The following is a 16,628-nucleotide window of genomic DNA, read 5'->3' on the forward strand; positions in this document are numbered from 1 at the left end:
TTACTTGCTAATTATGTCATTGATAGTTGCTTGCAATGGGGAAGGATGCGTGTGTGTGTTTGCAAGGCATATAAAAGCACTGTTAGGACACAGTGCAGTTTTAACTTGTGGATGTGCGACTCTGATTGCTGTGGGTTCATTGGGGCGTCATTGTTAACGGTAATAGGTTAAAAATAAGTAAATTCTTGTTGCATCATGCACAGGTGTCCGATGGTGCCCTCCGGTGCTTTGCCTCCCTGGCGGACCGGTTCATGCGGCGGTCCTTGGACCCCGCACCCCTGGCCGAACACGGCCTGGTTCAGCAACTCCTGAGCCGCATGGCACACGCCGCAGCTCCGGCGTCCTCGTTGCTGGCGCCACCTTCTGGAGGTGGCACGCAGAGTGGTGGCACCTCGGCCCCCGCTGCTCCACCGGCTGAGCCAAAGTCATCTCCGACCGTGTCCACCATCATCAGCCTGCTGTCCACCCTCTGCCGAGGCTCACCTGCCATCACACACGTGAGTTTGCTCCCAGCTTTGGTGTGATGCTGCTTGTCAGGGGCGACACCTACAGTACACCGTTTTCCTGTTAAGGCTCCGAAGCCCTTGTTGTAGCTGGTGATGACAGCTGTTAGTTTCTCGCAAGAAGTGGTACCCCATGTAATCCAGGAAGTAGCAGCATGATGCAGAAGTTACCTTGACATATGTGGCTGCTTGGGAATGTTTAAATGTTGCTTGCTGTTGGGGTTGGGTTCTGTCTTGCTTTTTGTCAGTGGTGGAGACCGTTTGCAATGCTTTGGAGGATTCTCTAGGTAGTTAAGCAGTAATATGTGCACTTTTATAGTCTGTTTTTCTCATGCAGGTAGCCCCCTCCTTTTTGTTTTGCACTCTTCTCTGCATTTAGATTTTTACTCAAACATTTTCGCATACCAGTACCACTTGCCATAACCATTTGGCATATCCCATACGCGTGCACAGTCTGCATGGCCAGTTAGTTCCTGGCACGGTAACAGTAGCCGTCATGCGGAAATGGTAAGGTATAACATTTCGCTAGCTGCACACCTGTATATAGCAGGCTCCGATCTGGCATCCCGACAAGAGCAATGAATAACTCATTGTATGGTGACTTTAAGCCAAAATTTTAACTTACTATAGCCGAAGTCTAGCAATTTTATTGTTCTTTTCATCTGGCTCTTGCTCTTTAGAAATGGAAACATTTGGTTGCATGAATACAAAGTGCTCCATTGATCTTTGTTTGCAGGACCTGTTGAGGTCAGAGCTTCCAGACGCCATTGAGTCTGCCCTTCAAGGAGATGAACGGTGAGTACAGCACTCTGGCAGAATTACTAGAATGAAGCATGTGGAGAGCATTGCTGGGTTCCCCCTAATGTAATGTAGTGAAATGATGCACTGTGCTGAGGTTCTGGATGGTTGTTTGGATAATCTTGGAACCGTTGCGATCGTCTAAACCTTTTTCCGTTGATGTACATGACTGTGTAAGGTCTTGTAGCTAACAGTAGGTAGGGGGTCATGAAAGATAATTTCATTGTGTGCTTAAGCAAAAGCCCAGCCACTTGCAGATTAGGTTCTGTGCTATCTTCTACATTCTTTATATGGGCCTCCCTTTTGGCAGCTCTTGAAATGTCAGAAATTCAAATTCACTACATTATTGGGAGCTCCAATTGGTACCATGTCAACAAAATAAGACATGAAAATTCCATGAAAATTTAGAAAGGCTCTCTTATAGGCATTGATGAGAGTAGTAATTCTTGCCTGGTAAAGGGCAAAACTGGCCCAGATGCATCGGATTTGGGATGGAACGGTCCTGCCCGTTGGTTGCATTGTTCTGCCATGAATTCTTTGTGGCAACTGAAGCTACCGGAGTCTTCATGTTCGTGTTCCTGTACCGGGACACAGGTGTGTCCTGGACACCATGCGCCTGGTGGACCTGCTCCTAGTGCTGCTGTTTGAGGGCCGCAAGGCTCTGCCGAAGGCTGGTGTGGCCTCAGTCTCCACCCGGCTGAGCTCCCTTCGGCGGGTCGACAGTGCCGGGGGCGAGCGCACCCACCGGCAGCTTATCGACTGCATCCGCAGCAAGGACACAGACGCCCTTGTGGATGCCATCGACTCGGGCGGTAGGTCATCCCTGTTGATCTGTCGTGGCGCTTCGCCTTCGGTGAACTGTCTAGCTTAGCTGCATGAACGGTGATGCGCATTAATAAAAATTGCTTGTGCTTGGCTGCTTCTGAAGCATGTGGGTATAGGGGAGTTTTGAACGGGTTTAAGGATTTGACTCTTGCCCACTGCATTAGCTCAGTGCATGTAATATGGCATTACTGTCATCTGAGATGCGGATTGGAGCTGCAGTCCTGCATGTGGCATCAAGGCTGAAGTGTGGTGCCCCCTCCATTGAAATATGCAGCCGTTCGAAGTGAAAAATGGATGGCAGTGTAGTGGGACTCGTGGCAAAGCGTCCTACCACATACAGAGCTTTTTTGTCCCCTGGAGTATCTCTGAAAGTGCTTTGTTGCAGGGCTGAAGTAGCAGGGCTGAAGTAGCAGGGCTGGGGTTGCAGAGCTGGGGTTGCAGAGCTGGCGTAGCAGAGCTTGGGTAGCAGAGCTTGGGTAGTAGAGCTTGGGTAGCAGAGCTTGGGTAGCAGAGCTTGGGTAGCAGAGCTTGGGCTGCAGAGCTGGCGTTGCAGAGCTGGCGTAGCAGAGCTGGCGTAGCAGAGCTGGCGTAGCAGAGCTGGCGTTGCAGAGCTGGGGTAGCAGAGCTGGGGTAGAAGAGCTGGCCTAGCAGAGCTGGCCTAGCAGAGCTGGCATTGCAGGGCTGGGGTAGCAGAGCTGGCGTTGCAGAGCTGGCCTAGCAGGGCTGGGGTAGCAGAGCTGGCGTTGCAGAGCTGGGGTAGCAGAGCTGGGGTAGAAGAGCTGGCCTAGCAGGGCTGGCATTGCATGGCTGGGGTAGCAGAGCTGGCGTTGCAGAGCTGGCGTTGCAGGGCTGGGGTAGCAGAGCTGGCGTTGCAGAGCTGGCGTTGCAGGGCTGGGGTAGCAGAGCTGGCGTTGCAGAGCTGGCCTAGCAGGGCTGGGGTAGCAGAGCTGGCGTTGCAGAGCTGGCGTTGCAGGGCTGGCGTTGCAGAGCTGGCGTTGCAGAGCTGGCGTTGCAGAGCTGGCGTTGCAGAGCTGGCGTAGCAGAACTGGCGTTGCAGGGCTGGGGTTGCAGGGCTGGGGTTGCAGGGCTGGGGTTGCAGGGCTGGGGTAGCAGGGCTGGCGTAGCAGAGCTGGGGTAGCAGAGCTGGCGTAGCAGAGCTGGGGTAGCAGAGCTGGCGTTGCAGAGCTGGCGTTGCAGAACTGGGGTTGCAGGGCTGGGGTAGCAGGGCTGGGGTAGCAGAGCTGGGGTAGAAGAGCTGGCGTTGCAGAGCTGGCGTTGCAGGGCTGGCGTTGCAGGGCTGGGGTAGCAGGGCTGGGGTAGCAGGGCTGGGGTTGCATGGCTGGGGTAGCATGGCTGGGGTAGCAGGGCTGGGGTAGCAGGGCTGGGGTAGCAGAGCTGGGGTAGAAGAGCTGGCGTTGCAGGGCTGGCGTTGCAGGGCTGGGGTAGCAGGGCTGGGGTAGAAGGGCTGGCGTTGCAGGGCTGGCGTTGCAGGGCTGGCGTTGCAGGGCTGGGGTAGCAGGGCTGGCGTTGCAGGGCTGGGGTTGCATGGCTGGGGTAGCAGGGCTGGGGTAGCAGAGCTGGGGTAGAAGATCTGGCGTTGCAGGGCTGGCGTTGCAGGGCTGGGGTAGCAGGGCTGGGGTTGCATGGCTGGAGTAGCAGGGCTGGGGTAGCAGGGCTGGGGTAGCAGGGCTGGGGTAGCAGAGCTGGGGTAGAAGATCTGGGGTAGAAGAGCTGGCGTTGCAGGGCTGGCGTTGCAGGGCTGGGGTAGCAGGGCTGGGGTAGAAGATCTGGGGTAGAAGGGCTGGCGTTGCAGGGCTGGGGTAGCAGGGCTGGCGTTGCAGGGCTGGCGTTGCAGGGCTGGGGTAGCAGGGCTGGGGTAGCAGGGCTGGGGTAGAAGATCTGGCGTTGCAGGGCTGGCGTTGCAGGGCTGGCGTTGCAGGGCTGGCGTTGCAGGGCTGGGGTAGCAGGGCTGGGGTTGCAGGGCTGGGGTTTCAGGGCTGGGGTTGCATGGCTGGGGTTGCATGGCTGGGGTAGCAGGGCTGGGGTAGCAGGGCTGGGGTAGCAGGGCTGGGGTAGCAGGGCTGGGGTAGAAGAGCTGGCGTTGCAGGGCTGGCGTTGCAGGGCTGGCGTTGCAGGGCTGGCGTTGCAGGGCTGGCGTTGCAGGGCTGGCGTTGCAGGGCTGGCGTTGCAGGGCTGGCGTTGCAGGGCTGGGGTAGCAGGGCTGGGGTAGCAGGGCTGGCGTTGCAGGGCTGGGGTTGCAGGGCTGGGGTTGCATGGCTAGGGTTGCACGGCTAGGGTTGCACGGCTAGGTTTGCAGCAGCCTGTGAAGAGTGTTCTGATGCCTTCTTTGCCCTCTACCCTCTCCCCCTCTTCACTGGAGCAGGCATTGAGGTGAACTTCATGGATGATGTGGGCCAGACACTGCTCAACTGGGCCTCAGCCTTCGGCACCCAGGAAATGGTCGAGTTCCTGTGTGACAGGGGTGCCGACGTGAACAAGGGGCAGCGTTCCTCCTCCCTCCACTATGCTGCCTGCTTCGGACGACCTGGCGTGGCCAAGGTGAGTGTGGGCGGGGGGAACTCTGTGTGTCGGACATGGCGATGAATTGCTCCTCTGTTTTCTTTTTTCTTTTTGCCCTTGTATATTGCTTTATGCGGGAGGTAGTTACAGCAGTGGCTGCAGGTTAGTTAGACAGCAGGGACTTGGGCCAGAATGTGCCAGACACAGCTGGAGGAGGGTGAGGAGGTAGCGCATTGCACGATGTTCTTGCAGAGTTGCAGGTGGGGCTGGCTACTGGCATATGGGAGTTAATTGGCCACAGAATCTTGAGTGCTGTGGTCCGAGTCTTTCAAACCAGGTGACATTGTTCATGTCTTGACACACGTGCCACTCGACCATGTAGTTTGTGCATTTGCGCAGATGCTCCTGGGCAATGAATTTCGTGTGAGGGATGTTCACAGTTAAATTTTTTTTTCACTCACCTCCCCGCTCTCAGTTGTTCCTGTGTTTTCCTGTTGCCATTGTTGCTGTTCTCATGGTGCGAGCCCTCATCCCCACCCTCCTTACGTTATAATATCTGCAGGTTCTGCTTCGGCATGGTGCCAACCCCGACCTGCGCGACGAGGATGGGAAGACGCCCCTGGACAAGGCACGCGAGAGGAACGACGAGGGACACCGGGAAGTGGCTGCCATTCTGCAGTCACCCGGTGCGTGGTGCACATCTCTGGCTTGTAGTGCACTAGCACTTGTAGTGGCCATTCCCCTCATTTAGCCGTTGTGTGTCTGTTTGAAGCTTGCTTTGTGGCACTGCCCACCGCATAATGAGCAACCTGTCCAGGTGTATGCACAGGCCTGGGCAGCTGAAGCTAACGCCACGTTAGTACCCTCCTAGTAAAATAATATGACACAGCTATTCCCAATATACAACACAAATTTTGTTGTCCTGTCGTTACGACAGATCTTTATTTTGTCGTCCTGTCATTGCGACAGATTTTTGTTTTGTTGTCCTGTCGTTACGACAGGTTTTTATTTTGTCGTCCTGTTGTTAGGAGAGGTTTTTCTGTTGTATTGCAAAGTTGTTTGTTGTCGCGATGGAACCGATTCTGTCGTTACATCTGGAGACCTGGCAATATTGCAGAAATTCTTGTCGCTACAACAACTTCTGTTGTCAGGTCCCAAGATACTACAGGAAAATCTGTTGTGACAACAAACAACTTATTGATAGGGTTAATTCGCTGCATAATTGGCGGCACTTGAAACAAACTATGATCTGCATGGGCTGGTTGCAATAGCAGAAGCTATGTGATGGCCCATGACACACCATTCGCAAGACTGCGGTTCAGTCTCGCATTGTTCGGCCTGTCATTAGGCCTCATGCTGGGTCTCACGGGTCTAGCATCCACACATCAGTGCAGTTCTGTGAACACAGCGTAGCCCACTGTGTTGGCAAATCCCAAGGCCAACTCAAGACCAACTTGGCCCATTGGTCGCTTGGTGCGCAGGCGAGTGGATGTGCCCGGTGGGGGAGTCGCCCGGAGAGAAGCGGTCGTGCGGGGCCTCATCATCGGGGGCTGGTGGCGGGGCCACGCCCGGGGAGCCCGAGGACGATGGTGAGCCCAAGGGGGACCCCGAGATGGCGCCCGTCTACCTGCGCCGGTTGCTGCCGGTCTTCTGCCTCACCTTCCAGCACACGCTCATCCGCTCGGTCAGGTGAGGAGGAGGAGGGGTCCCTGCACAGTGTCAGTGGGCGTGGTTCATGAGCGGAGGGGTGGGACAACCTAGGGCCGAAAGCAGCTGAAGGTTGCTGGAATTCTTGTCCTGCTGTACACAAGCAGCTGAGCTCCTGGCGCCTGAACTGGCTATGTTCTTGAGAAATTCATTGCGGCTGTCACTGTCTTGCTGTCACTGAAGCTGAAGATGACAGATTCGTACCGCACAGCGATGTGACGGACATTAAAATTTTGTAGCACCTTGCTGCGGAAGTGCATTCGTCTTGCAGTCTTGCCTGCACAATGTACATGCAGGATGTGAAGCAGAGTCTAAGTCTAGCACTCGCATGAACGCAATGAAAGAAGAGCAATGCAGAATAGTTCCGCGCTCAAAAGCGTTGTTCCAGTTTGTGCGGCACATACATAGAAGAATTGAGGGCCTATTCATTTTGCCACTGTAGCCCTACTTTGGCAGCTAGGGTTGTGCAAGTGCTGGAATAACTTCGGAGCCTGTGTATCACTGGAAGCTTAAAACTTGCTTTGAAACCCTGTAAACACTTAACTGTGCATGTCCCTGGTTTTGTATTGGCATTTTTTACTCTAAAACAAAAAAGAAATGGCTGTCGTAGCTCTCCTGCACAGAAGTTTGTGGAGCAAGCACCTCAGGGGCCCTTTGCCAAAATAGCCGCCTAAGTAACCCTTTCACAACAGATTTGAGTCGAGTTCTGAGAATCCAGCTCTTTACTTGCGAGCTGTGGGCTCCATTGCGGCTGTGCCTGCCTGCCCGTCTGATTGGCTGCTTGGCTTATTGCTGCTCACAGTGCACCTTCTTCTCTGACTGCACTTGCAGGAAGTCTAGCCTGAACCTGATTCGCAAGATGCTGCACTACATCCAGCCATCGCTGCTCAGCGACATGGGCAACATTGAGAAGGGCGTGCCGAACTTTGCCTCGCTGGTGGTCGAGGTCCTTGCCAATGTCCTCGACTCTGAGGTGAGTACAGGTGTGCCACCTGTTTAGGTGGGTATCTGTGTATTCTAGAGCCCAGTGCAATAGAATCTCGATGTGATCGTGGTTGATATGGATTTTGGTATGATAAGAACTAGTAAAATTTCCTGGCTGCAGTGCATTGATTGTGTACAGTGTGCACAATTTCGGCTATTCCAAACACACTCCTGCAGCATTCTGGATCATACGAACGTGCAAGTTGCAGCTGCACCCATGGACGTGATGTGCTGCCCATACATTGCCGACACGCTATCAACAGCTGCGCAGTGTGCAGCTGGCGCACATAGCCCGATGACCCGCACATAGTCGATGTCGTGAGCAAATGGTGGTCTGTGGCCAGAAATAAATCCCCTCAGCCGCGAAAAGATCTGCTTGAATGCATTATTGCCTGTTTTTCTGTGTGCGGATTTGGTTCATTCCAGGTAACAAATATTTTTTGAGACCCCCGTCGGAATCATATCATGGAGAGTGCTGTATATGAACTGACCAAATTCTCTCTCCTCAGTTGAAGTTATTATTGGCAGAGTGAAGCTCTTCATGCATCCGATATCTCATGCACAGAGAGACTGTATATTTCAGAGTCTGAACCGCAATATTTTGAAGAAGGTTGTATTTTCTGCTGGGTTGTGTGATCTGGTCTGCCACAAAGATGGCTTGCATATTTCTACCAAGACCTGTTTAAAGTGAAGATTGTGGGCAAATTGGCACCTCATGAGGATGTCGTACTTTTTTTGAGCTACCTTCAATCCTTCAGTCGTATCCCGTGAGAAGAAGCCTTTGCTGAGCCTGGGCGACTCGCTCCTGTGGTGACACCCCCTTCCTCCTGATTCCTCCTGATTGTGCAGGAGGACGAGGACAGCCTGCTGGTGTGCCTGCAGATGATCCAGGAGGTGATGACCAAGGGGCCGTCCACCTTCCTGGAGCACTTTGCCCGCCTGGGCGTCTTCTCCAAGGTGCAGGCCCTGGCCGGAGGGGGAGCCGCTGCCCTGTCGGCCGACCACTCCTCCGACGAGGGGATGGTGGCCACTGCCCCCACCACCACCACCCCAGGCCGGGGCAGTAGTGCCCGCGAGGAAGGGGTGAGCAGCCCCTCTTGTTTTGTGCTTTTTCTTCTTGTAGTAGTACGGTTGTGCACACTGTGCTTAACAGTAAGGTCTCTGTTAATTCGCTGGGCTATGTCCTGTGTGCAGAATATAGTACTGCCTATTGTGTAATGCCAAGAAAAGAGGCGTGGTAACTGCGTCTGACAGGACAGCGCTTGAGTTACTACTGATAGCAGTGTCGAAAAGCCTTGCACAGAGCACTTCCTAAAGCCATTCTCTTTCTTCTTTCTTGTGGGACTTGCTTTGTCTCATATCTTTACTAGGCTTCCAAATCGTCATGCGATGCTCCCTCCAGAGTTCTTTTTTTTTTTTCATGTTTTCATGCTCTTTCTGTTTCGCACTCACTGTGGTTATGGTTTGCAGGCCTCCTCCGTTGACCAGCAGCAGCAGCCGGCGGCCCAGGAGGATGACTCTTCCTCCTCGCCCCAGCAGCCCTCGGCCCAGCCTGGGGCTCCCCAGGAGGATGCCCGGGAGATCGTGGCGGGCCGCCCCTACCACTGGCGCGACTGGAGCCTGGTGCGGGGCCGTGACTGCCTCTACCTGTGGAGTGAGGCGGCTGCCCTGGAGCTGTCGCACGGCTCCAATGGCTGGTTCCGCTTCATCCTGGACGGCAAGCTGGCCACCATGTACTCGAGCGGCAGCCCCGAGGGGGGCGGCTCCGACTCCTCCGAGAACCGGGGCGAGTTCCTGGAGAAGCTCCAGCGGGCACGCACCCTGGTGGGTGGCTTCCTCCACCAGCTTTGTTTTTGGGAACCGGGGGAATGATACGGTGTGTTGGCACCAACCCATAATAGGGCAGCAGCAAATAAATAAAGGGAGCGCGAACAGAATGATGAGGCAGGGCAAAACAAGACAATAAAGGCAGTGGTAATAGAAGGGTGAGACAAGGCAAGGCTTCCATGGTTAAGTTTAAGTGAATAAATTCATGAGGTCATGAATAAATTGGCTAGACAAACCCGCAGAGTGGAGTGAAGTCTGTTTTGGACATTAGCAGCTGGTTGTTGGTAGCTCATAACCTGAATCCGGGGGCAGTGCACTTCTGTTGATGGCATCTCATTGAGTGGCTTGAGCTTTGATGAGGTTAAACTTTTTCAGTTACCCACCTGTCTTCTCGGTGTACTCTGTGGAGTTGATAGTGTTGTTCTCCATTTGTGCTCAAGGTGAAACAAACTGTTCCTTTCAAGTGCGCTGAGAGTGTGAATGAACCTGATCGGTGCGCCCAGGTGAAGCCCCACACCCCGAGCCAGCCCCTGCTGTCCAGCCCGAGCGCCCTGCGCCTGGTGGTGGGCAACTGGTCCCTGTCGTGCCGGCGGGAGGGGGAGCTCTCCATCCACAACTCGGACGGGCAGCAGCAGGCCACCCTGCTGCGGGAGGACCTGCCGGGGTTCATCTTCGAGTCCAACCGGGGCACCCGGCACTCCTTCACGGCCGAGACCTCCCTGGGGCCCGAGTTCGCCGCCGGCTGGGCGGGCCGCCGGGGGAGGCGCCTCCGCTCCAAGATGGAGGCCCTCAAGCAGAAGGTGGGGAAAATATCCTAGTGGACAGAGGATGCAGAGCATGTTGGCACAATTGCACATGTCTGCATCCTCATCCTGTTTTTGTTTTGTGCACTGCGTTTTTTTTGTATTACCGTATTTACTCGCATAATAGGCGCACTTTTTTTCCAGAAAATCCGGCTCAAAGTTCGGGGTGCACCTATTACGCGGGGTAAAATTTCCGGAAATTTTTCGACTCGCAAAATTGAACACACCGCGTAAACGCACTCGTGTACGGGCCGCACCCCGTTTTCGCGAAGAAAATGTTCAAAAAAAAAAAAAAAAAGGCCTGTGTAAGGGCCGCACCGAAACTTTCGGAATGCACGCGCCGAGGCCTCCGCGATCGGCTCCGGCGGCGCGCAACGGGCGCTTGATCGCGGAGGCCACACACGCGCACCGGAGCTTCCAGACGTCGCCCAAGGCCAAGCTCATCATCATCATCGTTTTCCTCCGCGAGAGCTTTCGCTATCTATATCGCCATCAGCATCTCCAGCTCGTTTTTTTTTTGTTGTTGTTGTTGTTGCTGTCAAGTGCCTGGATTTGCGGTAGCGCGATAGTTATCGTGGTTTATGGCTTTGCCGTGGAGCGTTGATGTTTTAGCTCGACGGGCAAGCACCTTAACAGCTACACGGCTGGGAGTTTGCTCTCGAACGCGGCAAGCGTGCGGCAGGTCGGAAAATACGACGTGGCCGACCGAGAAGTGCCGCAGTTGCGACTGCGGCGTCCCTAAATTTTCGTACGCAACTCCAAGCGCCGAGGTTTTCGCGGGCCTAAGTCGGGAACGTTTCCGGCTGGAGGTGAAGCTTTCCAAACAGACGTTTAAAGTGAGCATCCCTGAAAACTGTGTGCGGCTGTTCTACGCGATGTCGTTGTACGTGCTGTGGGTCCGCAGCAGCACTAGTAGGGACTAGTAGTCAGTTCAGCAAAAACTATGTTAAAATAAAGATTTGGAAGCGGGGGGTGGCGAGGCGTCGGCTTGCAATCGTGTAAATACAGTATTGATCACAGTGCCAAGTTCGGGGTGCGCCTATTATGCGCGGAAATAAAAAAATCTGATTTTTCGCGCCCTAACTAGGGGTGCGCCTATTATGCGAGTGCGCCTATTACGCGAGTAAATACGGTATTACTGAGAATGGGACACCAATTCACCATTCTCTCTACTCCGGTTGATGAGGAGAATTGAGCTGTGGACTAGTTTGCTGTTCAGTGCTGAGGCTCCCTTCTCTTGATTTATGACAGCAGTCGTCTGATTTGAGACATGGTGTCGGCAGTTGCCCACAGAGTTTAGATTTGCCAGAGTGGAAGCTTGGTCGAGTTGCTGACGGTTCACTTGCCACATAGCACTAAACAGACACGGACACAGGACGGGCACTGTCCTGTTTGTCTCCTTGTGTCCGTGTCTGTTGAGTGCCATGTGGCGAGGGTTCAGATGCGCAAGACCTTGGTGGTCGGGAGGAGCTTCTGAACATGTCATTCTCTCCCTGTTTGCAGGTTCGGGTTCAGGCGCGAGACATCTACAATGCGCACTTCCGGAGTGCCCAGGCGCAGCCACGCGTGGTGGTGACACGGCTGTGCAAGATTGTGGACCAGATTGACCGTGCCTGCCAGAAGCAGCTCTCCAGTTGGCAGGAGGTGGGAACACAGCCACTTTCGAAAAGGGGCAGGGTCCGAGCTGCCTTGCGCTGTACTGTTGCTGCACTGTTGGGTAGTCTAGGCTTCATTTAGGGTTTTAGGGCAATCGCAGTTGTGTGCATTTGAGCTTATGCCAAAGCCAGCTGGCGTACTTCAGTGTAATCAAATCTCAATATAACAAATGCTGATATTACAAATTTTTGATTATATGAAACTGTCCCTAACTATTAGGCGACAGCATACGCAGCTCGTTCGGTCAAAAAGCCGTCGGCGTTTTAGTAGTTGTGAGCACCGCGCGTCGGAAAAAAATTGTATCATGCCAACCATTTGCCAAAGAATGTTGCAGATGGTGTTGTGATTCACCGTTTCATGCACATTCCGTACGAGTTGTTTATGTTGACCCCACGAGCCAAGTCATCCAGGCGCCTTGCACACACAGTGTCTGGAGTTACGCTTGTGGTAGATGAAGCTGCTGGTGGCTGCCTTGGCCTGATGTGCCGCTGTTCTAGCGGTGCTTTGGTGCCATTCACCAGCAGTGCCGGTCACTCTTGAGAGTTGGCGCTTGGCGCCCATGTGCTTTGTGCCTTAGTAGGGTGACCAACAAGCTATCCCTTTAATTGAGTGCTGACGGATGAAAGTTGGTCATTGTTTTGATTAATAGGAGTTGTTGTGGAGTATCGAACTGGTGTAAGGCTGTTCAGGTTGCTTACTTTCACGTTTCAGGTGTTAAACGCTGTCGTTCATGCCACACCTCTTCATTGCGTTGTTGCAATGCCGTGAGGTGCACTTGGGTCAGGCAGCTCTGTTAGCACCTTAAAAGCCAGAGTAGTTGACACTTGTGGGCATAGCTTTTCAACGTTCGCCGCATGTGCCGTGATGGAGCAGGGAGCAGTAAGGTGTGTGGGTGTGGGTGAGTGTGCACGCACGCGTGAGTGCATGCTTTGGTACCCAGACTTTTGCTCTGGAGTCTTGCGCGGCAGCTGTTACAATTGTGACTCGACTCATTGCATGTGTCGTGACGGAGTCAGCAGGCAGTAACCGCCCTCCACTTTCTCCATGGAAATTGGGGGGGTTGCTACGCGTTTACTACGTCACTCTGCACGTGACAGCTGACAGTGTTACTCAGTGGGAGTTGGCAGTTTTGGTTCTGGCTGTTGTGGCCTCGTCACGGTAGAGGCAAAGTGTGGTTGCACCCATAGGCACAGAGATTATATTGCAAGTTAAAAACCTTCGAGTGGGGCGGGTGGGGGGAGATTAGTTTGAAGCCATTGATTACACGGTGCGTCCCGTTAACCGCATCCTCTCTTTCTTTCTCCCCCCGTTGGGTGCAGCCCCATTCGGACTGGGGTCGGCAGCTGCGCCTGGCCCTGCAGGAGCTGGTGCAGCTGTTGCAGGACGACCGGGCCGTGTCGGCCTACGAGCTGCACAGCAGCGGCCTCGTCCAGGCGCTGCTGCGCCTGCTGGGCAAGAGCGTGAGTGCTTGCTTCTTCTTCCCCTCCTCCGCGTCCTGAGTTTGCCTCCTGACGTGTGCATCTCGTGGTTTTATGTGAATTGTGCAGCCTTTCTGAATAATGGTTTTGTCACGGATTCCATGCTTGTACTGTTCGCAGAAAAAGCATTGTTAGGTTGTGTTTGGATGAGGGATAGCAATCGCAGTAAATGTGAAAGCTGAGAAAATCAACCTTAAAGTTTATCCTTTTTCGCCTTGTTTGTTGCCTCTTACGATTTTGCTTTTGGTCACAGAACTGCGACATTACGACCAGCAGAAGCTTCGATTTTTCCTGTTCATATTGATACGCAGTGATACTAAGATGGTGGCGCTCTGTTGTTGAAAGGCTACAGAACCCATAAAACCATAAAGTGCGATTCCACACAGTTTTCTGCAACATATAAAAAGATTTCATTTATTATTATTTATTTTTTTTCAAACTGTAGCCTGCTTGCTTTTGTCTTCATTTTTTTTGCTGCGAGGCTGATAAACTCAGGGGCCACGAAAAAAAAATTGAAAAATTGAAGGTTATGGTTGAATTAGTCATTCATCCACCCTTATGCCCTGTACACTGAGAGACATGGATGCATCTCAGCTGTAAACAGCAGGCACAATGGGAGGAATCTTGCAGACCGTATCTTAGGGAGACTAGGTTGCTACTGTCTTGCATGTCCCAATGCACCCCTGTCTAGCTGATGTCTCTTCACCCGCGAGCATGTCATCCAGGCGTGTCTGCCTCGACTGTCTGGTGTCGCTCTCGCGGAAGAGAAAACCATTTGTTGCTGCGGCTGTTGCCAATGCAGTGGTCACTTCCGCGAGTCGGTGCTTGCCCCCCTTTGCTCAGCACCTTAGTATGGTGACCAACACTGCGCTCTATGCTGCCTTAGCATGGATGCTTGAGGCGTTGCGCTTTCTGTGACCGTTGGGTTGCGTCCTTTCATGAAATGGGAAGTTTTTACTTGCAAGATAAGTGAGAGAACACAAACATTGATTAGCTGAGGAGAGTTTTGTGTATGTGCATGAACGTAGCCTGAGTGCGCCTTTGTTAGAGTTGCTATCCGGGTCCTTGCTTTTCTGGGGAATTTGGTGCGAATCAAATTTTGAGGATGCCTGATGGTTCCTCAGTGAATTCCTGCATATCGTGCAAGCCTGAATTATTACGAGTTCAAAAAGTCGGTCTACAGTATTGGCTTTGCCAACAGTAGCTTTGTTGCACTGACATTGCATTGAGCCGTGGCAGACACTGAGGAGGGCACTATTGTGTCTTTCCTCGCTTTGCAGGGTCTGGAGGGTAGCAATGGCCACATGGCATGGAGGGCCAACCGCCTGCTCAAGGATCGAGTGCACATCTTCAAGAACTGCTTCCACGACAAGCCCTACGGCAACGAGTGAGTGTGGCCATGCCTGGCTCGGTTCTACGCAGTGTTGTTGCTGTTGCTATCGCATTGCCTCTTATTGCATTATCAAAAAAAAAAAAAAGTAACGGTGATCATAAGGCTAGTGAAATCTTCCTTTACTCCTCTTGCTTTTGACACACTGCGGCTCTGAAGCTTTTATATTTTGTTTCGCAACTACTTGCCTTAGAGCAAAACCTAAGTATGTGTTGAGTGACCTCACGCTTGAAAACCCATGGGTCAGTCATCCACTCATGCCTTTGTGTGGCTGTTTGGAGTTACGCCCATGGAAGATAAAGCCATTGGCTGTGGGTCATCTTTGCGGCGCTGCCGTTCTGGCAACGTTGCGCTTGATGACTGCCGATGTGCTGGTCGCTTCAGGGTTCACACTTTGGCATGGTCACTGTTGCCTTGGTGTCCTAGTGTAGTGACTGACATGTTTTCACTCTGTCATTCATGTCGTGAGTAAAGTGCAAATGGCACAGTGAAGTGTATTGGCGTGTGTTCTGTGGAATACACGGAACCTTTTCCTTCTTTTACTTTGGGGCTGCCTAGTCTGTTTTGCATAGTCACGCTGGCTTTTTCCTTTATCTTGGCATTGACATTTGAGGTGGCAGCCGGCACAAGTTAGAACTATACTGATCCACTGTAGAACTGCTATGAAAGACTAGCTAGAAGATGGTGCGGCCACCAAAATAAATCTTGTGTAGTCATGTTGCATCTTGAGGAAGGTAGTGATGGGTTTGAGATTTGAGCTGCGTGTGTGGAGTGGAAAAAGGGAAAGTTGTGGGTGTGGGGTGGTCTTGGCAATTCAAGGTGCCAGCACAAAATGTGCAAATGAAGGCTGGACTCTTCCCAAACAGTGAACGGCCCAATATTGGAAATGAATGGTTTCACTCTGCTCCTTTGTAGGGCCGTCCTGTGCCAATATGTTGCCAGTATTGGGCTGATTGCATGCGCTGGTTGGGTTGGTACGTGTAGTCTGTATAGCATTGCCCATTTCTTTGTGCCTGGTGCAGGAGCCGCTCCCCGTTTGTGACACTACTGCGAAAGCTAGTCATGGTGCTGGAGTCGATAGAGAAACTGCCCGTGTATCTGTACGACACGCCCGGCTCTGGCTACGGCCTCCAGGTGAGGACTGTGCGAGTCGCACACAGTTTTGCCTCGGCACTGGTGTCCAAACGTAGGCTACCACGGATGTAAAATTAGGCTGCATCATTTGCTTGCTGCTTGCAGAAACATGAGCATGTCATGGATCTTTTATTACTGTTCTCATCATTGTATATTCAGCTAATTTTCCGAGCCGCTGTATTTTCATATGCCTTGAGGACTTCACTGGTGTGCCTCGCAAACTGGCTCAGTAATGACAAAATTGATTTAGTCGAAAACAATGCTCGGATTTGCTCGACTTCTAATCCAGTATGCAAACGCCAGTATTTTATTCCGTTTTTTTATTTGGAATAGGCAGCAGGTCTAATCTTTACATGATTTCACAACAGCAATGTGGCGATGGAGGCAGGATTTGCTTGGCCCGAAATTGATGGATCATATTCCAGAATCCAACTTCACAACCTTCTGTGTGTACCACTCAGGTGCTGACGCGGCGGCTTCGGTTCCGCCTGGAGCGTGCGCCAGCCGAGACATCGCTGATCGACCGCACGGGACGGGGCCTGAAAATGGAGCCCCTCACCACTGTCGGCCAACTCGAGAAATATCTGGTCAAAATGGTGAGTGGCGCACCCCGAGTGGCACAGAATCTTTCCCTTTGATGGTGTGGTTATTGTTGCTGGGAGCATTTTGTCACCGTGTGCTACGGCTATAGACAGGTAGCAGAGGTGAATAAAGTGCTTATGTATTTATCAGCTGTTGTTTTCGTCTGCTCAGATGTTGCTGCATCAGGCAGGCTGCTAGGGGTTGTTCTATGGCAGTGTGCTTTCTCGTGTCAGTAGAGTTGTGGAATAATGACACTCATTCATCATCTTTGTTACACTGCTAGGTGCAAAATGTTCTTTTTATGCAGAGTATTTGGTGATTTTGGTTCAGAAATAATGAGGTGATGACTTGCGTGTGAACTGTCAATGGGTGGGCCTGTCAGGTTAGTTGAAATAGTGAGGAACCAGAGAGAACACGCACA

At 52.7% G+C, this 16,628-nt stretch overlaps 1 protein-coding gene across 1 annotated transcript in view; it reads left to right on the plus strand.

The window, feature by feature from the left end:
* Ufd4 (ubiquitin fusion-degradation 4-like) overlaps positions 1–16,628 on the plus strand; it is a 106,340-nt gene that overhangs the window by 55,580 nt on the left and 34,132 nt on the right. Inside the window, exons 4-18 of the mRNA XM_089556412.1 lie at positions 204–497; positions 1,240–1,298; positions 1,896–2,113; positions 4,510–4,685; positions 5,209–5,332; positions 6,128–6,335; positions 7,185–7,326; positions 8,187–8,420; positions 8,808–9,161; positions 9,668–9,964; positions 11,471–11,611; positions 12,943–13,083; positions 14,382–14,488; positions 15,514–15,625; positions 16,087–16,221. Of these exons, the coding sequence (XP_089412538.1) occupies positions 204–497; positions 1,240–1,298; positions 1,896–2,113; positions 4,510–4,685; positions 5,209–5,332; positions 6,128–6,335; positions 7,185–7,326; positions 8,187–8,420; positions 8,808–9,161; positions 9,668–9,964; positions 11,471–11,611; positions 12,943–13,083; positions 14,382–14,488; positions 15,514–15,625; positions 16,087–16,221 (2,742 nt within the window). The remainder of the gene's footprint in view (positions 1–203; positions 498–1,239; positions 1,299–1,895; positions 2,114–4,509; positions 4,686–5,208; positions 5,333–6,127; positions 6,336–7,184; positions 7,327–8,186; positions 8,421–8,807; positions 9,162–9,667; positions 9,965–11,470; positions 11,612–12,942; positions 13,084–14,381; positions 14,489–15,513; positions 15,626–16,086; positions 16,222–16,628) is intronic.

The sequence above is a fragment of the Amblyomma mixtum genome, chromosome 8, assembly GCF_055824585.1.
Source record: "Amblyomma mixtum isolate Tamu chromosome 8, ASM5582458v1, whole genome shotgun sequence".
Lineage (NCBI taxonomy): Eukaryota > Metazoa > Arthropoda > Arachnida > Ixodida > Ixodidae > Amblyomma > Amblyomma mixtum.